We start from the raw sequence: 26,931 nt of genomic DNA, 5'->3' as shown, positions 1-26,931 counted from the left end.
GATAAAATCGATAAAAAAGAGATAAGTTTTAAATAATACTAACGTGTTGATACATTTTTGGTCACATCCACCGTTGTTTTCACTGCATTCATTAATGTCAGCGCAATCCAATCTTGCACAACCCATGACTTCAAGCTTCAGACAAGGTGCACCAACATAATCTTGGATTTTGAATTTCACGTACTGCGCTTCAATCGGCATCGGCAAATTAAGGACTGACAGGGTAGGTTCCAAAATGCGGAATTCTACTGCTGTACCATCCGGGTTCGTGTAATCTTTGAATGCGTCTGTCAAATCGTTAGTGTATTGTATTCTAATGGCAGAAGTGAAAGCGATGTTGCCGTCAGCCCGCATGACACTCATAGTTCTAAAACCTCTAATAATAGTCGGGGCTCTTAAGTCAATCAGAATCCAATTAGCACCAGCTTCCAAGTTGTTACCGCACCATCCTCCTCCATTATTCAGTCGAACCATCTAAAATTTTAAAGTAAAGAATGAGTAACCAGTTCACTATTTTGATTTTAACAATGAATAACCAGTCAAAAAATTGTTAGGAAATAGGTACAGTTTTTGAAAAAGACACTAACCCCTTTGTGATATCCAGGTTCTGGAGTAGAAGTCGTTATAGATTCGTCAGGAACTGCACCATTGATTAATCCTAAATCTCCAACAGGTCTGCAGTCCAAGCTTGGCGCGAATCCAGGTCGGCATGGGCAATAGAATCCACCTTGAGTGTTTTTACAATTGGTTGACGCGGCATCGCACTGACTGATCAAACACTCATTGATGTCGTCACAAGTTGGTGGTGTATCGAATTCTTGGTTAGGTCCACATTTGAGCACACTTGGGCCATTCAGTTTGTAACCTATAATTTAAAATTGGTAATTTTAGTTATCCCCTCACTGTAACTTTTTTTGCAAACATTATGTTACAAAATATTAGTACCTTTAAAACATTGTACGCGCGCCTCATCACCATACATGTACACCCTAGTTTGATCAACGATGAACCCATTTTTAATTTCCGGGAATATCGGGCATATGGCCTTTGAGCACGTCGGGACGTCACCAGACCATGTTCCGTTACTCATGCACAAAAGTACCGGCTGCCCTGAACGCACGTACCCTGGCTCACACTCGTAACGCACAATAGTGCCGTAGCTGCGTCCACCACCGTTGAGGATGGTTACATTTGCATGAGAAACGTCCGGAAGAGCTACACATTGAGACGCTGAAAACCAAATAAAAAAGTGTAATTAGAGGGCCAGCCTTTAAAACGATATTAGGCAATTTAACAGAATTGAATAAGTTTCTTACCAAGACAAGTTGGGGTCCTCTCCCATCTACCGTCAGATAAACAAGAAATTCTTTCAATGGGCTGTCCAGTAGGGAAAGCGAATCCAGCATAGCATTGATATGTTGCAACCCCACGGTAGGTGACATTGGTTGAGCCAATTGAGAAACCGTTATCGATTTGCGGAACTGGACCGCAGTAGACCTCTGAAAAACAAGTTACACAATGTAACAAAGAAAAGGAAATCTGTTTTGCCGGTGAGACAACCGTAACAATGTTTACCTTGGCAGCTTGGGATGTATGTTATTGACCATTTTCCACCATCCAAACACTTAGTAACAAGACGTGATTTTCCTGTAGCAAACTCCTGACCAATTGGGCACGAGAAGGTGACAACTGTTCCGAAGGCGGTATCTCTGTTCGATGCTAAAGCACCTATGCCAGACTTCAGTGGAGGGCAATCTGAAATAAATAGATTCATAAACTTTAAGTAAATAACTATCTCATTAGTTTTGCGGAGATTAAGATCTTTCACTGATTATACATACCTGCTGAGAACGTCGCCTTCCAACCAGGGCCGTTATGTAAAGCGTCAGACACGAACCGTATTAACATTTCTCCGCTAGAAGCAGTTAGTGTTATCCTCGGCTTAACAATAAAACCATTATCTGAATGTAATCTTAAGCCACTTGTGCTTGCTCCGTCGAAAACTTGCACGACATCGGACGGATGAATGTTGAACTCGTCAAATTTCAGGGAAAGCGGTCCGCCGTTCGGGTTCTTAATCCTAAATAAACATTCTTGGTTGTTCGGATAATTGCCTAGGCCGTAAGCAGGTGAAGTGAGAGTGCCGTTAGATGCTATAATTGTTGCTTTACAGCCTTGAGAGTACCTCATATTAAAACCTTTCTTAGAATCGCCTAGACTTGTGCGGAAATACATATACAGGTGATTTGTTGTTGATACAACAACTTTCTGATTTTCCTCACCAGGTCCGGTTAACCTTGCAAGGACGGGACTAGAAGGAGTGTTTCCATCTTTAACGACAATGTAATCTCTATTCATTCCTAGTTCTAAGTCTTCAATTTCTAGTGAGATTATTCTTCCCGCTTGAGCTTCAATTATATACATGCATTCCAAACCACCGGGGTAACCATTAGGATAGCCAGGTGAGGTCAGCACTTGACCTTGAGGTGTGGCCCTAAGAATGCCACCACAGTTCGAAGATTCAGTCTTCCAAGAAGCACGGAATCCTTTCCTTTCTACAGATCCATCTGTGCTGAATTTAATTATCATAAAGTTCGAGGCAGACACGTATATTTTGCTCGATAAGTCTTGTTTCCCTGATAGTGTTGCTAGATTTACAGATTTATCTTCGGTCCTCCCACCGACTAAGATTTGGACGGTGTCGAAAGTTTTTTCAGTTTCGAAATCTTGGAACTGTAAAACGATGTTTTGACCTTGCGGGCCCTCAAGAGTCCATTTACAATCGCTGAAAGCGGGATATTTGTGTGGGTAGTTCGGACTTTCTACTACATCTCCGCTGCTGGCCATGTAGAAATGGCATTCGGAAGAGCAATCCATTTCGTCGGACGCATCACCACAATCATCCTGCTTGTCGCATCTGAAGGCTGCATTGATGCATTTTCCGTTCGAACAATGGAAGGTTCCTGAAACGCAAAACAATTGTTTTGAGAATCTTATTGTTGTTTTAAGAATTGATTGGTCACGCTTCAAAAATTATTGAATGAAGGTTAACTTATTTAAACTCACCAGCGGGGCAAGCATTCGCTCTGCACATGAAAGGCAGGAGGCTTTCGCAGGTTGTAAGTTCCCAGGATTGGCTGTCAGCGGCAACGTGGACATCAACACATTCGCCATCTTTAGGATTAGGCTGCCTTAGATCCCAAAATCCTGCGTACTGCGAGACCAAGGTCCCTGCGGCTGACTCGAGGGTATTTGTCCGTAGATCGTCGACTGTCGCCAGGCCGAGCCAGTAATGGTTGTTTGTGGGACTGGGCGGGATCATACTGGCCGTCATATTGTTCTCCGAATATGTGTCTACAACCATTAGTTCGCTACCGTATCTGTAAAAGAAAATACAGTAATGTTACATCACATTTTTATCATATATGTATGTTTATAAAGAAAGATACCGTATAAAACAAATGTATTTACCTCCGACATAATTCCGCCGCCTTTTCCCATGAATGCCTGATGTTGAAGAATTTGTAACAGTGCAATCCTTTTAGCTCCCATCCTGAAATAATAAAAGGGTTTCAGTTTAGTTCGTGGAGTCAAATTGGCTTCATTTAGAGTGTATCTGATATATGTAAATGTGTTCTAATGCGCAAAGTAACTTTCTTTTATCACAACCAATTTTGCAAGTGCTTGTTTCCTAGACCGTGTTTTTTTAAATTAAAGAGAACATCACTGAGAAGTTTTTAAATAGATAAACAAGAAGCGTGAGACTATCCAATAAATTGCTGCGATAGTCACTTTTCTATCCGCGATCGTTTTCCCATACTAAAAACCATCAACAAGCTTTGTCTGCGAACTCGTGGGAGGCAACGAACATGAAAAATGTAAAATAAAACAACTGACGGTTCAACATGCGGCGTAATCTTTTATCTTGCCCTGGTGCTAATAAAACCAAACAAAAGCAGATGTAGATTTGTTAATTGGCCAAATTCGAAACATAGTTAGTCTATATTAATTGGCCAAATTCGAAACATAGTTAGTCTAATCGAAAAACTCGTATGATTTCAAACCTGGCCTTTGAGAGTTGGATCTAAATCTTATATGCACTTACTAAGCTTTTGCGGTAGAGACCATGAACTTTTGCATAAACGTTTGGGCAAAGCATCAGACAGCATATATGAGTTTCTAATCCGTGAATTCACCGGGAGTTTCGCCTTGATCATTTGTATACATGCATGCATGCATACGGACACTGTTTTATTTTTTCATCTCTCCTGTTCGGAAAGTTTAATTTTCATGGGTATATGGGTGGAAAATTGCGTTTTCATCTCTAGGGTGGAAAGTATTTTTTTTTAATTTTTCGATTAGCCACAGAGTCGAAGATAATTGAGTTACGTCAATGACACTTTTTTTTCACGTTTCGGCATGGGCATGTAGTTGTAGATGAGATGCACGTCGTGACCAGGGAGCTTATATACAACACTGGACGTTAAACGCCGAACATCCGTTTGAAACAAGAAATTTGATCTTTATTACGTCACGAACATATTCCATCTCTTTCTTTAATTAGGTTAAGAAAGAGATGGAAGTCATTCGTGAAATGTAAAAGAAAGAGATTGAATATATAAATAGGTAATAAAGGTCAACTTCTTCGTTCGGCGCTCAACCTCCAGTTTTTTATATAAGCTCCTTGGTCGTGACCAACTCGATTTTTTTTTATTGTCGGCCGTGGCAAGTGGCCAGTCGAAAAGGTACCGTTGGAGGCTGGATATAAGTAGGTAAATTCAATTTATTATTACTTTTTTTGTAGTATCTTACTTTCCTCACAGTCGAAATGAAAAGTAGTGTCTAACTCGGTTGAAATTACCCATTTCCCCTCGATAAAATATCTCGGCTGAAATGGGTCACTTTCCACCATCGGTTATCAATCTACTATTGCAACCCGGGAAAGTAATCGATTTGCCTATCTACCCGTTTTCACAGGTTTCCACGAAAACATTGTTTACTAGTTTCACTACCCGAAAATCAATTTCACGAAAAATTTACGCTCTATGCTGGCGTAACCACATCCCAATTTGTCAGGCCGATGGGTAAATCGAATGTGAACAACAAATTATGTTGCTCAAGCTATTGACTGCCTAAAATAGATTTGGTTTGATTAAAGGAAAACAAGAACCGAAACATTCATTCCCGAAAAAATACCGTCCTACCGAAATAGGTAGTATTACTATTTGATTTGATGCGTTGAGACTCATACAATACAACTAGCTAATTACTTAGATTACTGGTAATATTCATGGTGATTGCGCCGTGGGTGTGTATTAACACTAATCTTGGCGCTTCGGGGCACTTGGCAGTCGCCAGTAGGTAGGTAGCATTTGTGCCATCTGCATCGACATCATAAATTTTAAGATTGTTTTTTTTTGGGTTCCGTACCTCAAAAGGAAAAAACGGAACCCTTATAGGATCTTTTTGTTGTTCGTCCGTCCGTCCGTCTGTCAAGACCCTTTTTCTCAGGACTGCGTGGAGGTATCAAGCTGAAATTGATATCGAATACTCATATCTGAAGCCTTGAAAAAATCAAACTTTTAAGTCAACAATTCATTTTCATCCACGCGTGTTCGCGTTTAAAAGCAAATGTCGTAAATAGAGCGTGGTGGGTTTAGCGACCTATCGAAGACGATGAGTGCACGCGCCAGTGACGCCGGCGCAACTCGATGCAACGCCGACCCACTTGTATCAGCAAAGTATGTTGCCGCGAAATGCACTCGATTTCCGTTATTTCCATTTTATTTAACAATACCGTGCCTTCTAGCGTTTAAATTACGTCGCCTCGTTAATAGTCTCGTCATAGTTTAGTATTACTCGTCGCCTAAATAGGTAAAATTATTAAAGCTTCATCATCATCATTAAAGCTTCATCATCATCATCTCAGATCATCTTAGATGATCTATTATTGCAGTAAAAAGTTTATTTTGTCGTTTTTTTTTTCACTCGAAGTGTTTTTTATTTTAAAAAGTTCTTAGCTAGATATATAACTGGATCGTGTATGAGAAATATATTTGTCTAAAGAATAATTAAATAAAATCTGTAATGCTTAGAGAAAGTATGCTCAAATTCGTTTACCATCGTAGTATCGGCTAAAGTTACCAAACCATTTACCGCACTAATGAAGTTCGTATGAGAAGATGGTGCAATCGAATTCCAAAGCCATTCGCATCCGTTGTCTAACGTCACGTCACGCTCTTGCGGTTGACCCCCTAGACCTACCCGGTAGGTAAAGCTCTATCTGATTTCATCGAAAATTAAATTCAGGTTATTAATTCTGCTATAGCTAACGGTCAATGTCATTATAAACATATTGAGTCGCTAACCGCTATTTTCCAACGAAACAATTAATGAAAATGACGATCAGCAGAAAAATGGACTGATGTTGAGGTATCATTTAAAACGTGATTTAATTATCCTTATCATATTACAAGTAGCATTTCACATGGTTGAATACATCTGCATTCTATTCCCATGTCGAGTCATGGACGACCTCTCGTATAACTGTCGAGGCATAGGTTTAGTTTCGATGTCGACCAGTTGACACGGTGTCTGCAGTTCAATTGTGTGGAGTGCTCTCGTCCAACCTTCAAGCCTTGTGAAGGATCCACGGATACGCTAGTGCACCGGAGATTGAGTTACTGCTTTCTGTGGCAAATTCTGGCAGGGTAACGGTTGAATTTATGGGTACATATAACATAAGGGCACGTTTTGGATATGCACATTGGTAGCCTATCGTTTTTATCGTTCTTAATTTTGATTTAAAAGTATTGTGTTGATTCAAAACTGTCATATCAGTTTAAATACAGGCAAAATGCAGACTTGGCGTCATACGAATTTATATATGTTTGTTGCAAAATAAATTGTGTATTGCATACTAAAACTGAATTAGGTTTTTACTAAAGTTTTAGCATTCATTCTTAAATTTATTTATGTTACTGCTAGTCGTAATGCAAGTGCCCTCGGGCTACGTTTATAGCAAGGACCTTGTGGTCTTCAGTCACGCTACCCTCTAATACGTGACTGAATACACGCTCACTAGATAATTTTATTTGCTGGCAATGGAAATATTAGGAAAACTACATCAACTACTATTAACTACTATTCCTATTTATGTTAAGTTTTGGAATAGTTCTGTCGGAATTGGTCGTGTGGTTAGTGTATCGACGCATTTAGCGAATCCAATGTTCCGTGCCTATTGCATTGAATCTGATTCAATTTGGTTTGTTCACACTTTGCCTGTTACGAACATTCGAACCTATTTATAATGGAACTTCAGATAGGTACAAAATGCGTTTGCTAACAGATAAACATAGTCACGTTCATTTGAAGAAAGTACCCAATAAATTTTGTTTAAAATCATGCTAATAATTTAAACCTGATGATCAGATCTTCTAACAAAAAATTATCGTAACGCAATAATTGTTATCTCCTTTCAACTGTCCCGGTTTATGTAATAGAAAGTAACTTTTTTGGAAAAATTATCATGAACTCAACCGTTCTGGCAACATTGACCGATCTATAGTTGAGTTATGTTTTGACGAGGTTGGCTAAGATAAAATCTTTCGTGTAATGGCATATTAAAAGGCATCGGTGACTCAAGCTGGCTCTGCATATGATCGAGTTGCCTTTCACTCATTACATTTGCCGTCAAGGCTACTAGCTCAATTGACTGCAGATACAAAGCCACATTGTCTTGTTAGATAAAAAAACACAATCAATAATATTTTGTTTTACTAACGGTGCTACGAATACGTACCGGGGCGTAAGTAGGTAAGTGGTTACGTACGTTTCGGATAATGATGATTCGATGCGGATATGTACATCTATGTGGATAGTTTGATTAAACCTACAATATAATTACTAGGTGCTTAACTAAGTGTAATGTAACTATACCTACTACTGCAAGTCTAAAATTAAATCACATAAAAAGTTTCAGCGTTCGCTTGTTTTGAAACTGTACCTCATTAAAACTTTTTTCTATCCATCATTTATAGTTCTCTCACAGCTAAAGGCAGAAAATAGAATAGACATTTGAATTTTTCAATAGATTTTACAGGGTTTTAACTTAATTAACAATAAGTATTCGTACAGATAATGCATGTAAGTAAATAAGTTTTCACTTCTCATGCTCTTAAAATGTTACTTTAGTCTCTGCATATCGGGACCAAAGCTCTTTTTTATTCTCTAGGGCCTAAATCGCCAACTGGCCTAAATGGCCAACACCGTATCTGTGAATGGAAGATTTTTAGGCGTGGAAATAACCTCAAAATGACAACTGTGCAAAAATATTTAAAAAATAAACACGATTTAATTTCGTGAATCGATTCAATTATATTAAGGATTAATTCATTTTATTATGCATTATCTAATTAGTTATAAAATAGTTTAACATTTTGAAACTATTGGCTAAATATGCAAGCTTTTAAAGCGTCACTTCATAAACAATAAAAGAAAAACAGCTCAACATTTTTTTTGTTATTTGAATTTTGATCTGATAGCCTGTCCATTAGTCGAGCGTACGTTTTTAAAAAGTACTTAATATTGTAATTTTGAACAAAACATTCTCTTTTTTCCATCTCGTGTCATTATGGCTTGTTTTAGTCCCTTGTTGAACACTGTACATTGTCATTTGTTTTCAAATATTGGGAGTTGAATTTCACCCACTTCCATACTTCGTTTTTTTAGCATTAGAAAGATGGTAAACGAAGCGATATTGACGTGTCTTTTTATTGAAAAACACTTTTGAAAAATAAGTCACAGCAGATATGTAACAATTAGGATATTATGACCATTTACATGCTTTTGGTATCATAAGTACTGTTTTTTAAAAAACGTTTTTCAATACAAAGACTTGACAAGATTGTTTACCCTTTTTCTAATGCTAAAAAATGAACTATAGTGATTGGATTGACTAGAATATATAGCAAGAAGACCTGTAGTACATTACTGTAGAGGCCGGGAAGTAGGGGGTTGCCGGCCAAGCAGATATAGACTATAGAGAGAATCAATCAAAATAAATCAATAAAACTAAAATTTTATAATTATATAGCAATCCATGAAAAAAAAGGTACCTAGTAAGTAAACATTGTTTCCACTGTTGTTATTTCATCTCCTCGCAATCGAGGTGAAAAGCAGAGTGTAAAACTCGAGCATTAAACTCATTTTCCCCTCGACGTGTCTATCCATGGCTATATGAACGTCTCGGGTAAAAAAGCTCGTTTTATGCTCTCGTTGTACAATCTACTATTTTAGCAATAACTTATTTTGTAGAAGCAAATAGGTAATCATAAAAGAAATCATCTACAAAAAATAAGTAAACAATTACGTATGAACACTTACTATTGTCTCACATGCAGCGCATCAAGCGCCTTACCTACTAAACAACTGACCTAGATAGTAGGTAATGCTCCAAATCTCCCAGTTGGTGCGTGCCAAGTTTAGAGTTAACTTAATAGGTACATGGTGTGTGCCACGACAAAAGGTTAAATGTCCCGTCATTAAACTGTTCACAGCTTGTGACATTGGGCTTGATTTTGGATCACGTGATGCATTGACACATTTTTAGATAAGTTTACTTGACGCACGCGTTTGATTAAAGTAATTCACGAAAGCAACGTAGGTAAAATAATTTAATGAGCTTATTGTAAAGCCCACATTTAATTTGAATATTATTATATCTAGTGGCGTGGCGCCGTAGTAACAAAATTCCCACCGGGTTGTTTAAATTTTTGTGTGAGAGACGTGATTGCAAGTTATAGCGAAGTTTGTACTTACTTATATACACTATCAGCGAGGTATTCCATCCGAATAGTATGTTTACCTAATGAAATGAAATGACAAACCACTGAAATAATTGTTTATAATTTTTCAGAGTTCTTAAAACATTTCACGATTGGTACCAGGCCACCAAAGCGACAAATTAGAGCTGGCAAACCCTACGTTTTTCCGCGTCCGCTCAGATGCGCACAGTGAAACGTAAATAAAAGAACAGTCTCATCACAAATGGCGACTCGACACGAAGCCAGGCCGGTGCCGCTCCACGGCTTCACACTTGAAAGGAAGACTTAAATCCCTTTTACAGCTTCAGCCTGCCAGTCCAGCGCCGTGAAAAATGCGGCTTTTGTTAAAATTGCCAATAAAAGTGCCAACGTTTGTAGCTTTTTATCCGACTGCCCGAAGGGGTATTATATTTTTTCTAATTGAAAGAAAAATAAAAAATATCGCCGGTTAGTAGTTTCCTTTTACCTGATGATAGACAGGAATAGGTTCGCATATTTGTGTCTTGGCAAGGTTTTTCGCTCGCGTGTTGTTGGGTCACACGCGTTTTTGTGACAAGTCATAGAAAAAAACTTCGCCGAACCACAAGTAGGTACAAGAATTTGCTTCCATTCTATCCCCAGTCTCCAGGAGCAAAGCAAAAAGCAGTTGTTCATTTATATATATGTCTCCACAAGGTAACGCCTGAATCAATAAGTTATCAGATAAAATATTATATTAACGAGACTCAAACGCGGTATAAGGGAAATTAACGAAGCATAATGATGGCTAATCAGATCGTCTCACAGCACTGAGTTTTCAGCTTACTTTTATTGCAATTAAATTTAATAAACGTCATTAAAAAAATTGTCCCTAATATTGTATATATTATAAATAATGCATGCGGAAGGAGCTACGGATGAGTCATTAGGCGTCATTGTGTGATGTAATGTGGCCTTTACGGTGCTGATGCTTCGTTATTATTATTCTAAAGTAATTTAGCCGGTTAAAATAAACATAGCTCCAGCGCCAACTCAATTACAACGCCTGAAAATTTGATCACAGCCAACGGGAATACATCTCGTCACAAAATTAGCGCTAACAACTTTATTCGTTTTGCTTAAATGTAAAATGTTGATAACGGAACAGCAGTTAATCTGATATCAGTGTTGAGTTATTAACTTGCCGTATAGGTAACTGGGTAGCTGTGTTCAGGCTAGCCCGTTGTAGGCAGCCTAACGGTACGACTTGGTGAAACTAGTAGTATTGAGGGAACTCAGGCCTGCAATTACGATATCCAGATACCTACGCAATCTCTATGCGGTCCCCGTGCTTTGCATTAAACTTGCAACACATTTAAACTGTGGTCATAACTGTACTTTGCATTGCTGTATCCGCAATGGAGTTGTAACTTTACCAGCAAACTTCTGGGACGAGTCAGATTGAGTTTTGAGAATAAACTAATATGAAGTAGCAACGCAATAAGATCCTCGTTATCTTGTGTCTACGTTAGAAAACTGTGTAAGATACATTATAAATACAATTACCGACCCGCTCCTGCTTCACACTGGTGTAATTTTGAAAGAACAAGTGAAAAAATAACTGATTTTGAAAACAGCATCAAAGCGCGTTGCGTGGTTTAAACGGAATAGGCGGTTATACAGACATATATTGTTTTATAATATGTGGAAAGAGATGCAGAAGAAGAGAAGATTAATATGCAAGGGTTGAAGTAGCAACAACTATATATCAATATCATGACCAGGTAGTCTGCGAACATAAAATGAATGTGCTATATGAAACTTACAGCTGACCTATGTAGGAGGCATGAAGAGAAATATGCTGTCTTCTGGGTAAGGCTATCTATACTGAGGAGAGGACGTAACGAGCGCAAGGAGCTTGCAGGCTGCGTTTATCTTGAGGCTTCATAACTCGCCGGTGAGTGAAAGCGAAGAAATTCCTGCTTCGTATTGAACAATAGATGAGGCACAGTTGAGTTTGTAACAGTTCAATCACTTATTGTGAGCTCACGAAGATTTTATTTAACGACAAGGACTTGTTTTCGTGGCAAAAACAAATTGTTCGAATTTAATTCATTCCAATTTTATGTGATAAAATAAACTAAAGGATTCTTCTCCACGAAACTATAAGTTTAAGAAGAAAAGTAACGATATTTCATTATTTCCTACCAGAGTTTTATCATTATGTATATTTCCTTCCAGAATCGAATCAGTACATTTTCACCTCTCATTTTATTTATACGAAAGTTTTTAAGTCTGTTTGTTTATTTGTTTGTTTGTTTGTTACTTCATCACGTCTAAACCGCTGAACCGATTTAGATGAAATTCGGTATACAGATAGTTTTAGTCCCGGGAAAGGACATAGGATAGTTTTTATCCCGGAAAATTGCATAGTTCCCGCGGGAAAGCGATAACCAAATAGCACGCGGACGGAGTCGCGGGTAACACCTATATATGCGATTTAATGTTTTTGATAGATTTTTAGTATTTAGCTAAATTAACGATATTCATAAAGAAAATAATTATTACCGAATTCGGGCCCGAATATTTTTCTTATTTTTTTATTCACCAATAAAATGTTATGATTCACTAACTAAAAATCTCTGCAATAGCTTCATCTTGAACAATGTACCTTCGTTTTAGGCAGAGTTAGGAAAATTTCTCTTATTTTGGTTGTAAGGTTTTCTTCTTTAGTACTATTGGAATAGTTTCTCAATCCATCTCCACAATTATATAACTTTTAAGAATTTCCGGCGAAAATATGTCAGACTTAACAAACTGTCCGGCGCAGCCTCTGTGACTGCTGTCCAGTTAAAAACTTGGGACTCGTTCGCTGTGCTCCGTGGAATCTTTAGAAGGTATTTCTCGTTTGTTTGTTCTTAACTTTGCAGGTTAATTTGTTATTGTTTCAAGAGAAACTTTGCTTGTTTTCCAATTATACTAATGATGGCACTGTTCCCGAAGCTTGTTTAGTCTTCAGCGAATCTTTTGACCTGTACAAATACTTTTATAATTGACGTTTTGAGTGATCAAACCTTTGGTCCAAAAATAGAATTATTGGTAGCTGAAAAACTTTGCGAGTTGTTTATCATGGGTGGACTTTTTGGACAAGTCAAACGTCGTAATTTATAAATTACTGATCGAAATACAGATTGTGGACGCCTGGGGATCTCATCTATATTGTAAGTCCCTTGTATTGTATTTCTCAACAGCGGGTCGACGTTCGACATTAATGAAGATTGGTAGTCAAAGTGATTAAAGGTATACATGTCTCAAATTTGTTGGAGGCCCCACAATAGACAGATGCAGAAGCAAATGTATTCACAGACATGGCGATACTTAGCAAAATTGAATTTATAATCAGACGCGTTACATTAATCGGAATTCTAATTAATTCTAAGCTCAAGCTTATATCGCGGATTTGGTAATAGCTTTGTATTACTCAATCAGTGATTATGATTACGTATTCAGCTGACATCTATGATTTTAGAGGGTTAATTTACCTATTACACGCAATAATATGTAGTTAAATATTAACAGTTAATCCATTTTCGCAATAAAAACAGCTGTGTATATATTTTTACCAAAATCTTTATAGGTATTTTAAAATGCCGTTAAGTACAACAAAAATTAATAAAGATTTTAAACTCAAATCAAGGTACAAGTACAGTCACTGATTTATTTTTTGGTGCTTTTGTCGATTTTCCCAATAAACAAAACGGGACACGCCCGAAATAGGGTTCCGTAGCTATTACGAAAAAATTAAGTTATATTTTTCTAAGGATTTCGTATTTTGTACGGAATATTCCAAGTTTAGGTAAGTATATTTTATATTTCAGTTTGTATTTTCGACTTAGGCTGCTATTTACTCTTAAACTACTAATAATTCTCAAAAAAACTTAACCGTTATAGTTTTCCTTGTAAGTTTGATATACTTACTACCATCCTGAATTTTTTCAAAATTTTCCACCCACAGGTTTAGATTTTAGAGGGGGGGGGAGGGCTCGATTTTAATGAAAATTTGCACTTTAAAGTTGAATATTTTACAAACAAACAAAAAAAATGGTTTTAAAAGTTCTGTCCAACGATAACATACACTACAAAGTTGGATGAGAAATAAAAAACACCCCCACTTTACGTCTATGCGAGGTACTCTAAAAATTTTTTTTTTGAAATTTTTTAGTGTACCATTTTGTCTGCATAGTTTACATATATAATATTCGTGCAAAATTACAGCTTTCTAGCATTGACAGTCCCTGAACAAAGCCGCGGACAGACAGACATGGCGAAACTATAAGGGTTCCGTTTTTGACATTTTGGCTACGGAGCCCTAAAAAGGGTGACCCTCAAACTTATTAGTGTCCATTAGCTAGCACAAACAATATAAAAACAAAGGGTCTCTAAGATCACGTATTTATAGCATAATATTCTATGTATATCTTATGCATCGCAATATGGAACATTAATCTCCTGTGGAATCATACGGCATAGGATCACCAGATACCACCTTATATCGTCGCCTCGTCTTAATCATCGAACGTACGATCCACAATTAATTCAACTGCCACATAACTGGCGGGCACACAATAAGCCAGAATGTCGTAGGTTCTGGAGCATCGAAAATCTACCTTGGTGCAATATAATAGGGACTTTTGCGGTTAAATTCATGGTCTTGGCGACAGGAACAGGAAGTAAGGGGGGCAGGTGCAGGGAAGGGGTAATGTTTGAGTGCGCCACGTTAGCAATCGCTAGGTGATTTACGATAGTTGGATGTAGGTAAATGTCTTGTTGGGTAACCGCAATTTTTATAGATTTTGAAGAAATTTGAATTGAGCTTTAATAGCTTAAAACGAACGATGAAGTTTAACACGCAACCGTGCACACGTAAAGTGAATATATAACTGTATATATATTTATAATCACATTTATTGATGTAGGTAATCTTCCTTTAATTTAAAAATTACCGATTTCTAACATAAAAATTCAACAGAAAAAAGGTCATCAAAGATACCTACCTATCTATAATTTAAAACTCTGCACCTACTCGTATGTTTCAGTTTATTTATTTCAAATAGTCAAAAGTAAATGAGACCGAAATCCTACGTAAGATGATAATGAATGATCAGCCCACACTGAATTATGAAAGTGGATTTGACTGAGTGGGATATCGGCCTTCGCTTCTAACAGGTGTTGAGTTATGCAAGATAGAACAAAAGACTTGCTAATTGCTGCTAATGATTTGAGGGTTGATGTTGTCATAGATATTCGACGATTAACAATAGATTTAGTACCACGCAGTAGCGTGCCGGGAACATTTTGACAAGTGACAAGTGGGAGTTTGATATGTCTTCGGATGCAACACCTCAAGCTATAGGTGTCAAGACGTAACTTACAAACGTCGCCATAGGTTAAATAGAGTAATTAGATTAGAATGGTAGTTTTCTTCCTGAGGAAGTTAATGTTTTTGGTATCTTTGATATTGAAGATACTACGATTTTGGGACAGTACAGACGCACTGCATTCCAACTGCAACATAACCGCAACACTGCCAACTTCCCATACATTTTTCATCGTAGTTCCATTGCAGTCAGCACAACTGCACGCTGACTGTGTTTGAAATGTATGAGTACCTAAGTCGGCAGTTACGTACAGCAGTCGGTACTGGCCCTTAACTTTTGCAGTGTGCGATGCGCTTTTATTGAAGCCGAACGGAAATGCGGAGAATCGACCAATCCCACTTAGTTTAAATTCACGTCACTATATTGTAAAAATTTGAAAAAAATCAGGATGGTAGTAAGTACTTATATCAAAATTACAAGGAAATCTATAACGGCTAAGTTTTCTTCAGAATTATTAGTAGTTTAAGAGTAAATAGCAGCCTAAGGTATAAAATATATACCTAAACTTGGAATATTCCGTACAAAATACGAAATCCTTAGAAAAATATTACTTATTTTTACCCGACTGCCCGAAGGAGGGTTATGTTTTTTTTCGTAATGGCTACGGAACCCTATTGTGGGCGTGTCCGACACGCTCTTGGCCGGGTTTTATTTAAAAAAATTCAGTTGTCCACTTATTTTAAAAATAAATCCTGACGCTATTTCACCACAAAAAAAGTAAGTACTTAATTTTGTTTTTAAATATATACAAAACCTTGTGGTAAAAGTGATAAAAAGTAAGATAATTTTTGTTGTTGGCTCCAACGGAAAGTTTTGATGTAGTTACAAAATTACGTTTTTTTTCCATATGGATATTTTGCTTACTTAGCGTTACAGCATCGAAAAATTAAGATTAATTTTATAAAGATAAACCATGAACTCAATTTATTCAGACTTAAATAAAAAAATATAATTTATGTTACAGCTTCCTATTACATAGTAAATCAGAGTTGTCTCTTGGGGATTGTATAATATCAAAATTCACCCGAATTTCGGTATAACCGGATTAAGCAACAAACTTTCACATTCTGTAATATTAGTAACGACGAGATTATTATTGGTGTAACGAGAATGAGATTTAATTAAAAATTAAGCGAACTTGTTTGAACTTCCTGCAGTTTCTGGGTGTTAATACTTTGACCAATTCTCAGTCAACGAAAGGAAAAACTGCCTTCACCTGACAAGATTACAAAATCTTATGTGAGAATACCAACATCCCAAAAAAGTCACCAGAAATCACTTTGTGTGTGCGTGCGTGCGTGTGTGTGTGTGTGTGTGTGTGTGTGTGTGTGTGTGTGTGTGTGTGTGTGTGTGTGTGTGTGTGTGTGTGTGGTGTTTTTTTTTCTAAGTGAGAGCTATAACTTTTACATGGACTAAACACTTTAGTCGATGCAAAAGTTGTATGTATGCGTTAGCTCTTACTAACATTGCTTTTAAGTTTTTAGGGAGTGAGGATAAGATTAAACTATCGTTATGAACTGTTATTGACAATTCTATAACGATACTTCAATGCGGGTCAATAATTTTGTGATACCTACGGATACAGTTAGTGATATAAATATAGGTATATTACTGGTTAATATTGATATTATAGGTATTATTGATACTATAGTATTATAATAGACCTATAGCACCTTAATACTCGTAGGTATTATAGGTCTGATGATTTTAATTTTTTGTATACATTTATTTATTTGATTTTAATGCCATTAATCCGTCGTTAAATGACGCCTAGAACTAGCTTTGTCTGACTAGCAAGTTCTAAATATGTCTTTTATAGACAAATAAAGGAAGTTCTAAGTGTTTAACACAAGTGAAATAGTTCGAGATAATTCGATAATCAAGCCTTGGAATGTAGTGATGTGTCGCGAAGATTAATTCCTTCGTATGGGGATGGCTGAGGAGCCCGCACAGAATCCTAATCCAAGCTTTGGATTGACTCAATCAGTCGAGAACCACATTCTTAGCCGGATCTAGCACGCGTTCACATTAAACGGAGACACGAGTCGTAATTTCATTTACGCCTAAGTTTGTTAGTGTTTTAGGGAGCTAGAGCAGATAAACTTTGGAATTTGATACTTAATTTCGACAGAAATAGAAATAAGTAGTTTAAAAAACAATTTGCTCTACGTTGTGTTACGCGTGTGGTGTCTGACGTAAAAGGAAACTGCCATAAAAAGTATTTTTGGCTCTTAAAATATATATTTCCAGATCTTATATTGACGATTTTTTTTTTCAAGCATGAGAAATCAACCGCCATGTAGGCGAAGATCGTAGGAGTTTGAATGTTAAATATACACGCTTCCCACGTTTCAATCCCTAAGGGATTACTTAGACTATTAGACGAGAAATATGCATTTGTTTACGTCGTCATTATTACAGCTGTAAACTCCGATTTAGAAGATAAATTAATGGATAAAAAGATCGGCGGCATTACGATTGTAAACAAAAGTGTCTTAACAGTTCGAGTTTCAGAAGGGAGATAAAAAAGTTATGTCGTTTAATACGAACCCTGTTTGGATTTCACAAGTTCTAAGCTGGAACAGTTAATAGGCGGGAACGAGCGAGTTAGTGGAAATTTCCTACACTAATTATGTGGCTGATGAAAATCTACTGCGTCCCAGGGAATAATTCCTTAATGGCTTGATGGCTTGAGGTGACGCGGGGCGGTGACCTGTAACAGCGTTACTGGCGGGACGGACGCATATTGGCGTCTTAATTGCTACCAGTACGTATCAGTATGGGGTGTTGGCTGTGATGGAGGGGAATTTTAATTTAAAATAAATAAAGCAAGAAAAATTTAACTTAACTTGAAATTTGATAGTCGCTGAATCGATTTCATAAAATGTATTGAGAGATTTGTACTTTTGAAAATCGGACAATGTCAATAACACGCTGAAAATATAATATGTCGAATATGTCGAGGTATGATTTTTTTTTATATAATTATAGAGTAAGATTGGTTTTTAGGAATCTTTTTGTATTTTTTGACCATCAGTGGTGTAGCGGTTTAGCACGCGGTACGGATTACCGAGGACCTGGGTTCGATTCCCAGTGATGGTCTTATTTTTCTGTTTTTCGTGTGCATCTATATTTCAGTTTGTATTTCAATTTATAATTATAGAGGTCTACCCTTTAGAAAGAATCCTTATTTTTTGAAGTCAGTTAAATATTTAAAAGATTTCGTTTCAAATATTCATAACAAAAATACAAACATTGGAACATAGAACCTCCTCCTTTTTTGAAGTCAGTTAAAAACTAAATCAAAGATGACAAAGCAGGGATCATTCACGAATAAACTACTAAAATTAGTCTAGCTTAACTACTAATCCGCAGCGCGAAGTAACAATTCAAGTACCTACGCTGAACATCTGCACTCAGAATAATACGTAGATCATAGTTTGTCTAGACTTTATTGAAACATCGCTGTCAAAGAGAATACCGCACTTTATCATTACGGAGCTGTTCAACTAATTAAAAGGCAAGTCTATATTTATCGTTAGTCAACCATAGATGTGTTGCTTCTGGGTGTCTGGAATAACAATGTAGAGACGTTTTTTTTAGAAATACACTGACTGGAAAAGGTGCCAGTAGTGTGTAGAAAAAACCACATTTTTGACAAGAGGGTTCAAACTCTAATACTCCAGTGTGTAACTTCCTGAAGGTATAGCACACTCGAACCAAGTGAATCGTGACCTAATGTGAAACCTTTTCGTAGAAAAAGTCATAGTGACATCGCATTGCTTGACTAGGGAATTTATTATGACACTTACTGTAAGAACGTTCTACAGTACATAAATACAAATACACACTGTGTCATAATACGGATAATTTCAGCAGATGGTTGGGTAAGTTTAACTCTACTCTTCACCCTGTAAATATTTTTTATTTTTTTTAATTTTGGTTTACAAAATAGCAAATGTATTGACATATTTTGTCGATGTTCATAATTTTAATTTGACAGCTGTTGGCGCGTGTTTATAAAGCAGAAATAGTTCGATTTTTTTAATTTCGGAGTGACATCAGATTCTTACTACATAGCTTAACTTAATCTAAATCTGTTCAGTCAAAAAATGATGACAAACTAAATGTCACCGGTGCAGTCAAGGAATTTAATTCATAGACCACCATGAAACCTTTTCAAAGGAAAAGTCATTTTACTTTTTTTTTGCATGCATTTGTTAGCTTCACCTTGTCAACTAACTATTTAAGTCAAGTCCTACCCGTCTCGTGTAATGTCTGTACGCTGTGTAGAGGTGCAGGCTGAAAATCAGGGCGGTGAAGCGTAGTCACACCGCACGGAACCCTTATAGTTTCGCTATGTCTGTCTGTCTGTCTGTCCGTCCGTCCGTCCGTCCGCGGCTTTGCTCAGGGACTATCAATGCTAGAAAGCTGTAATTTTGCTCGGATATATATGTAAACTATGCCAACAAAATGGTACAATAAAAAAATAAAAAAAAATCTTTTTAGGGTACCTCCCATAGACGTTAAGTGGAGCTGATTTTTTTTCTCATCCAACCCTATAGTATGGGGTATCGTTGGATAGGTCTTTTAAAACCATTAGGGGGTTGCTAAGACGATTTTTCAATTCAGTGATTTGTTTACGAAATATTCAACTTTAAAGTGCAAATTTTTATGAAAACCGAGCGTCCCCTCCCCCCCCTCTAAAATCTAAACCGGTGGGTGAAAAAATTTGAAAAAAATTCAGGATGGTAGTAAATATATCAAACTTTGAAGGAAAACTATAACGGCTAAGTTTTGAGAATTATTAGTAGTTTAAGAGTAAATAGCAGCCTAAGGTATAAAATATACCTAAACTTGGAAGATTCCGTATAAAATACGAAATCCTTAGAAAAACATTACTTATTTTTTTCGTAATGGCTACGGAACCCTTTTTTGGGCGTGTCCGACACGCTCTTGGCCGGTTTTTTGACCCAGGGTTCAAACTCTAATACTCCAGTGTGTAACTTCCTGAAGGTCCTACATAGTTATTCCGGGATATCGCATAGCACACTCGAACCAAGTGAATCGTAATGTGAAACCTTTTAGTAGAAAAAGTCATAGTGACATCGCATTGCTTGACAAGGGAATTTATTATGACACTTACTGTGACAACGTTCTACAGTGGGTCAGGCATCAAATGATTCGACTGTACATTAATACAAACACACACTGTGTCATAATACGGATAATTTCAGCAGATGGTTGGGTATGTTTGACTCTACTCTACCCCCCTCCCCTGTAAATATTTTTTAAAATTGTTTAATTTTGGTTTACAAAATAGCAAATGTATTGAAATATTTTGTCGATGTTCATAATTTTAATTTGACAGCTGTTGGCGCGTGATTTTAACTAAAGCAGCAATAGTTCCATTCTTTTAATTTTGGAGTGTCTTCAGATTCTTACTAGCTTAACTTAATCTAAATCTGTTCAGTCAAAAAATGATGACAAACTAAATGTCACCGGTACAGTCAAGGAATTCATAGGCTATCATGGAACCTTTTCAAAGAAAAAGTCATTACGACTTTCCTTGTTAATGAATGCGATGTCACTATGACGTTTACTTTTTTTTTTGCAAGCATTTGTTAGCTTCACCTGGTCAACTAACTACTTAAGTCAAGTCCTACCCGTCTCGTGTAATGTCTGTACACTGTGTAGAGGTGCAGAATGAAAAGTCACACCGCACATGCTGAGCCTGAACCTTTTGCCATATATAGCTGAATGTATATGTACCTTGTCTATCCCTTTTATGGGCAATAAATGTTTTTTCTTTCTTTCTTTCTTTACTGTGAAATGGTTCCATGGTGGCCGCTGAATTAAACTCCTTGACCGTACATAAAAACGGAACGTTACTGCGGTTAATGCATAAAGGCGTCATTTACTATATACTATATTATTCTCTACTATGCTTTGCGCATTTTAAACACTGGCCAGTCGTAATGTGGCACACAAGGCGGATGCACAAGGTCGTTATACTACATTTACACTCTCGCTTCGTACCTCGCATCATGCGTCCCGTATCTTACTTAGCACCCGATTCTGCTTACACTCGTGATGAGATCGCGTTCGTCATTCCTTTAATTCTTACCCGAAAATCGCTCCCGTCTTTCCTTGCGACTGGTTTCGTCACTCGCGCGAGTGTAATGTCCTAAGAACTAGAACGCAGAAATCGAACTAAGCGGAACCGTTTGACACGTCGGGCGAGTGAATCACGCGCTGCGCTTACTGGCCCTCCTTGAAGCGGGTGGGGGCGAATATTGGAACTTTCTAGAATATATTATTAAGGACCATTTGAGAATATTTGAAGACTGAGTGCATGGAGCGAATGCTAATGTAGAGGAATGAGAAATGAACGGAAGTCTTAGAAACGAAGACTTTTTGTTTTCTAATACAGCTTTATCATGATCGCAGAAATAATGTAAGGGGTCCATATCGGCTCGCATACTTATTGAAAGTCCGAATGTAATGTTTGTCAGAATGATCATTTGTCATAACTCTTTTTTCTCTGAATCCAATGATTGTTCTGACTTGTTATATAAAACAAACTTAACCTAACCAATAAAGTTTTAAGATGGAAGTTCAATTCCAAATTTTACTTTTACGGTCATCCCGTAAAACCGAAATTGAAAATACAAACTTTAAAATTCACTGGGAATCGAACCCATCGATAAAATACGCTCTGATGGTCAAGGGAAAAATTAAGGTTTCATGGGGAAAAAATTATGATAAACGATGATTCGGACAAAAATTACGGTATGACTAGCGAAGAGTATGCGAACTTTGGCGTTCCCGTACATCTTTTTATTACTATGCAAGACAAGCTCAAATCACTGGAACTACGAACTCATAATTAGTAGACATTACTCGCAGTACACCTTGAATCTAATAGGTTCACTAAGAAGCAATTTTAAAGAATTTTCACCGAATGGCGAACTGAGCTATTCTTCCACAAAGCCCTAGTATTAAATTATTCAATAATCACTGACCGAACTAAACTAACCCTCACAGCACAATAAACATGCAACTGTCTCGTTACAAAGCGTCAATCTATCATAGAATCATATTCGATCATGGAGTGGAGGTCTTTGCTGAATACATCAAAGGTAATTAGCAGAACTGTTCGGCTCACTATTAACGTTCCAGTTAATCCTAATTGTTCGCCGCCAGTGTGGACCACAGAGCTAATAATGTAATAATAAGAGGTGTCACGCCATGTCTCCCGAATTTCGTATACAGCGTGTATTTTTGATACTACCTCAAACTGTAACCAGACGAAGATTTAAGTGCTGTGACCCGATATCAATTAACTACCAGAGCGTAATTAATTTTTTAAAATATTTTCGAGCAGCAATGTAATGCGTACAATAATTTGATACCAGAGAGAAACGTTCTGTGACAGCTGTCACGTCAAAAAGTGTGACGTATTGAATAAAAACAAAGCAGTATCACGTCGTGATACATTGCGTGCTAATTCATTTTGTAAGGAAAATAATAAGTCAATTTTTTTAGTAAAACATAATAGAATGTGATTATTAGCGCCATAATAAAATGTGATTATCAAAAATACACGCTGTATATTTGTTTTCCCAGGCCAACACGACACAAACAAACAACAACACAACACACATGTAACAAAGTCAATTGTTAAAAAATGGGCATTTTGTGATTCTCTCTCACTCATGATGAATATCATCCAGGACTTGATCGCGGCTTTCTATCTTGCCGGCTTACCGGTGGATGCAAGTGCCAATATTATAATGTAGCTGCGATTAAGTCCGGGATGTTATGATTGGTTTTTGGGAGTCTTTTTTTTTGACATCTCTTGTCTGGGTGAGCGGTTAGTTCCGAAAGAATGTGCCGTCTCTCGACGAAACATAGATGACACTAGTGCTGCTGCTTAAGTAGCATAGTAGAAATAAGCAACTTGAGATATGTATGCATAGGAAAAATTCGTGTCTAGATTCCTGTCCAGCAGTGGTGTAGGGGTTATAGGGGGACATGGGTTCGATTCCCAGTGCTGGTCTCTTTTTCTGGTTTTTCTGTGCATCCATGTCTCAGTTTGTATTTTCGATCCGGGATGTTATCCTTACTTCCTTACTAACTAATACAATAAATGTGAAAGTAACTCTGTCTCTCTGTTACTTCTTCTCACTTAAACCACTGAACCGATTTGAATGAAATTTGGTATGAAGATAGTTTGAGACCCCGGGAAGGACGTAGGTTTTATCCCGGAAAATTGCATAGTTCCCGCGGCATTACGAATAAACAAATTCTTGGCAGAAAAAATCGCGGGTAAAAGCTGGCTAATTATAAATGAGTTAAAGCAGAGATGGCGGTTTTAAAAATATTATATTTAATTGGTCAGTACCGTTATTTATTAAGACCTATGAAAACATAGAAAAACGTGTACCTACTCATTGAGCGAAAAAGAGGTAAAAAATGGCGAAAAGGTAGAAAATACACTCGGTAACATTTCTATTTGTCTTATTATTACCTATATAGTTCTCTGGTGTGGGTTCCCACCAATTGTTAGCCGTTTATAAATTATTACGATGTACCCACGCGACTCTTTGTTATGAACCCTCAAATTGCTTAGAAATAAACAACTAGGGACATTTTGGGGCTGGGAACTTTGTTTGCGGTTCGCAAATGCCTGGGATAGCGGGATTGTTTTCATGAATTTTCTTGTTAGGGTAAGAATAATACCTACAGCATCATCATCATCATCATGTCAGCCGAAAGACGTCCACTGTTGGACATAGGCCGATAGGCCTCCCCCAAGGCTCTCCACTCAGACCGGTCTTGTGTTTTCCGCATCCACCGCGACCCCCATCTACAGCGTTTTGATGCAAAATACTGTTAGACATACATAGATAGGTTCAGTCAAGTTCTTATACTTTTGAGCAAAAAATTTTAAAAAAATGTGACGTCTCTGTTGTTACAGCATAGAAGCGTGTTCAGATATTTTTGACTAGCTTAAAGCGTAAAGTTCAGTTATCCCTATCCCGCGGGAACAATGCAATTTTTCGGGATAAAATCGAAACTATCAATATTAAAATCAGTCCAGCCCTTTAGACGTGATGAAGTAACAAACAAACAGAATTAAGAACTTTCGCATTTTTATGATATTAGTGGGATTGTATCATTTGAAGGCGTTGATTTAGAAGCTTTTTCACTGCAGATTTTTTCACTGTTCAAAGGGGTAGCAGACCTGAATATTTGAAATTAATATATTATCAGCCTGATTCCACGTATACCGAAAAAAACGGTCTGAATAGACGGACGGACAACAAAGTGATCCTAATAGTGTTCCGTTTTGCACTCTGAGTTACGGAACCCTAAAAATAAAGCTTAACCAAGCATACGACAAAATGAAAAAAAACTTTATATATTATAAAACGCATAACTTATAAAAGAAAGGTCAGCTGGAAAAATGTATGTTACTGCGCGCTGGCATTACGTAATGTTATATTTGACTGTTATGAATTTAATGTAAATAAGCACTTTAATGAGCGATGCGTCCATGACATTGGGGTATTATTACGGTTGTAAATAAACGAGGTGATAATGTTGATCGCGGTTTTGATTGGTGTTTTAATTTGGGAAAAGGAATTTCATATTGACTGTAAATATTTTGATTTTGGTAATGTTAGTCAAAGATGTACCTGTACCAGAGGCATTTCGTCTTATATAGATATAGTACAGTGACCCTTTATTATACATAATGAACATTTTACAAGGTAAGTATACCTACTTAATAGTCCTTACATGATTATCAATTTAAAGACGCCGTCCTCATTGGCCAGATGATTGCTTCGTAACACTAATGTCTCACCCCAGCCTATACGTCCCACTGTTGGGCACAGGCCTCCACTCAGAATGAGGAATCGGACTGGGAATTTCACACACCCCATTGAATTACTTTGCAGGTTAATACAGGTTTCCTAATGATGTTTTCCTTCGCCTTAAAGCTCGTGTGAAATTTCAAAGGTATAATCTCACACATTTCGAAAAACTCAGAGGTGTGAACCCGGGTTTGGATCCACGATCCTCTGCTTGAGAGGCCCTATGGCCTAGCCCTATAGCCCTATGGCTTGACCTATGTCAAGCCACTACGCTACCACGACTGTTGAAACTACTGATGTGCTAAAGGAAACTTTTCAAAATTGCGGATATTTTCACATAGGAAAATTTCGGAAACTTCTCACAATTTTGTATGGGGATTGAAACTTTCCGTTTGTTAAATTTAAATTTCCTATATTTCTTGTGAAAATTTCCAGAATTTTCCGAGAACTTTTCGAACTTTTTGGAAACTTTCCGCAACTTGTACAATTGCACATATGTAGTTGAAACTAATGTCTACTTAATTTCTTTGTCTTATAATTGACGGTTATGTGATTATGCGATGCAACCAAGAGCAGTTTCATCGCACTATAAAATCGCAACACTGCATCGTGCGAGCGACGGCCATTATGACGGCGCCTTAGGTTGGCATGGCAACGTATCTGCAACCTCCTAGTTACTGCTGTCTGTCTCTTTTTCCTCCTCATTTTTAACCGACTACAAAAAAGTAGGATCCCTTGTTGTCTTTTTTTATATCCCTTGTTTATTAGCCGTACAAGTTATTTTACCTGCGTATGTATTGTTTTAATACTCGTTTGATATTTAATTATTGGGAACTAAATAACCTGCGATAACTTTGTTGGTCGATGTTTGATGTGCATTAATATCTATACCGGCCCTAGAAAAAGAGTCGTATCAGATATTTATGCAGGCTTTGTTGTGATATTGGTGCTGGTCAATTTACCGTTTGTGCTCAAAGACATAAAGAATAAAAAACTTACCGTTTGGACACGTGAAGAGGTCACCCTGCAACAAGAAAAAGGAATTTTAAAAAAGATTTTGACTATTACATTATTGTATTGTCTCCAAACTTATATTACGTGTGCCAAATTTCTTCAATGGCATACCTACCTACCATGAAGTGTCCGAAAAATGGTTTGCCAATTTTGAAACCACATCCAAACTTACATACATACAACGTTACAGTTAATGAAAGCAAAAAAGTTTGTAAAATGTGTAAATTTTAAATATTGTCGAGAAAGCCTGGGATTTCCAGTGTCGTGAAAAGGAACGATCGTGAATTATTTGAAGAAGTATGGCTTTAGCATGCACGACGCGGCGACGCGTCCCGTGCTGCATTGCGGGGAGTTTATTGGACGAATTGAGAATCTATTTCCTACAATATTTAAAGGAATTGGAACTTTTTAGGTTTCTGCAGACCATGTTTCTGAGTATGCATTAATTTGTGTCGTGACAGTTTGAATGGGTTAGGGAAATAGGATACCTACAATAATCTCAAAATGCAACTATAATAAAAGCACTTTAAACTGCAGATTAATATTCGATAACTCAAAAATTTGGTTTTTAATTGCATCGAAGCTACAAATGTTAGCCGTCAAGTCCACGGTTAAATAGGTACATTTCGACTTCCAGAAATAGGTGCTAACACAGTAAAATGTACAAACATAGTAGGTAAATTTCAGCTTGCAAAACGTTACTGGAAATATGACGGCTGATTTAACATTACATAGCTCTGTCGCTATAATATCTAACTTAGTGCAACTCACACGTAATTGACACTGATAGATGGTACATTCATAACATAAGTA

At 37.1% G+C, this 26,931-nt stretch overlaps 1 protein-coding gene across 3 annotated transcripts in view; it reads right to left on the bottom strand.

The window, feature by feature from the left end:
• Positions 1-26,931, bottom strand: part of uif (sushi, von Willebrand factor type A, EGF and pentraxin domain-containing protein uif) — a 99,960-nt gene that overhangs the window by 17,070 nt on the left and 55,959 nt on the right. For all 3 annotated transcript variants that reach the window (XM_074086786.1, XM_074086787.1, XM_074086788.1), the window contains exons 3-11: positions 26,104-26,128; positions 3,472-3,553; positions 3,067-3,380; positions 1,842-2,963; positions 1,576-1,755; positions 1,317-1,499; positions 946-1,230; positions 588-865; positions 44-474 (exon numbers count right to left, since the gene is read on the bottom strand). In XM_074086786.1, the coding sequence (XP_073942887.1) occupies positions 44-474; positions 588-865; positions 946-1,230; positions 1,317-1,499; positions 1,576-1,755; positions 1,842-2,963; positions 3,067-3,380; positions 3,472-3,553; positions 26,104-26,128 (2,900 nt within the window). The remainder of the gene's footprint in view (positions 1-43; positions 475-587; positions 866-945; positions 1,231-1,316; positions 1,500-1,575; positions 1,756-1,841; positions 2,964-3,066; positions 3,381-3,471; positions 3,554-26,103; positions 26,129-26,931) is intronic.

This window comes from Choristoneura fumiferana, chromosome 4, assembly GCF_025370935.1.
Source record: "Choristoneura fumiferana chromosome 4, NRCan_CFum_1, whole genome shotgun sequence".
Lineage (NCBI taxonomy): Eukaryota > Metazoa > Arthropoda > Insecta > Lepidoptera > Tortricidae > Choristoneura > Choristoneura fumiferana.
The sequence above is the reverse complement of the archived record's forward strand: the minus strand, read 5'-3'. Positions and strand labels throughout refer to the sequence as shown.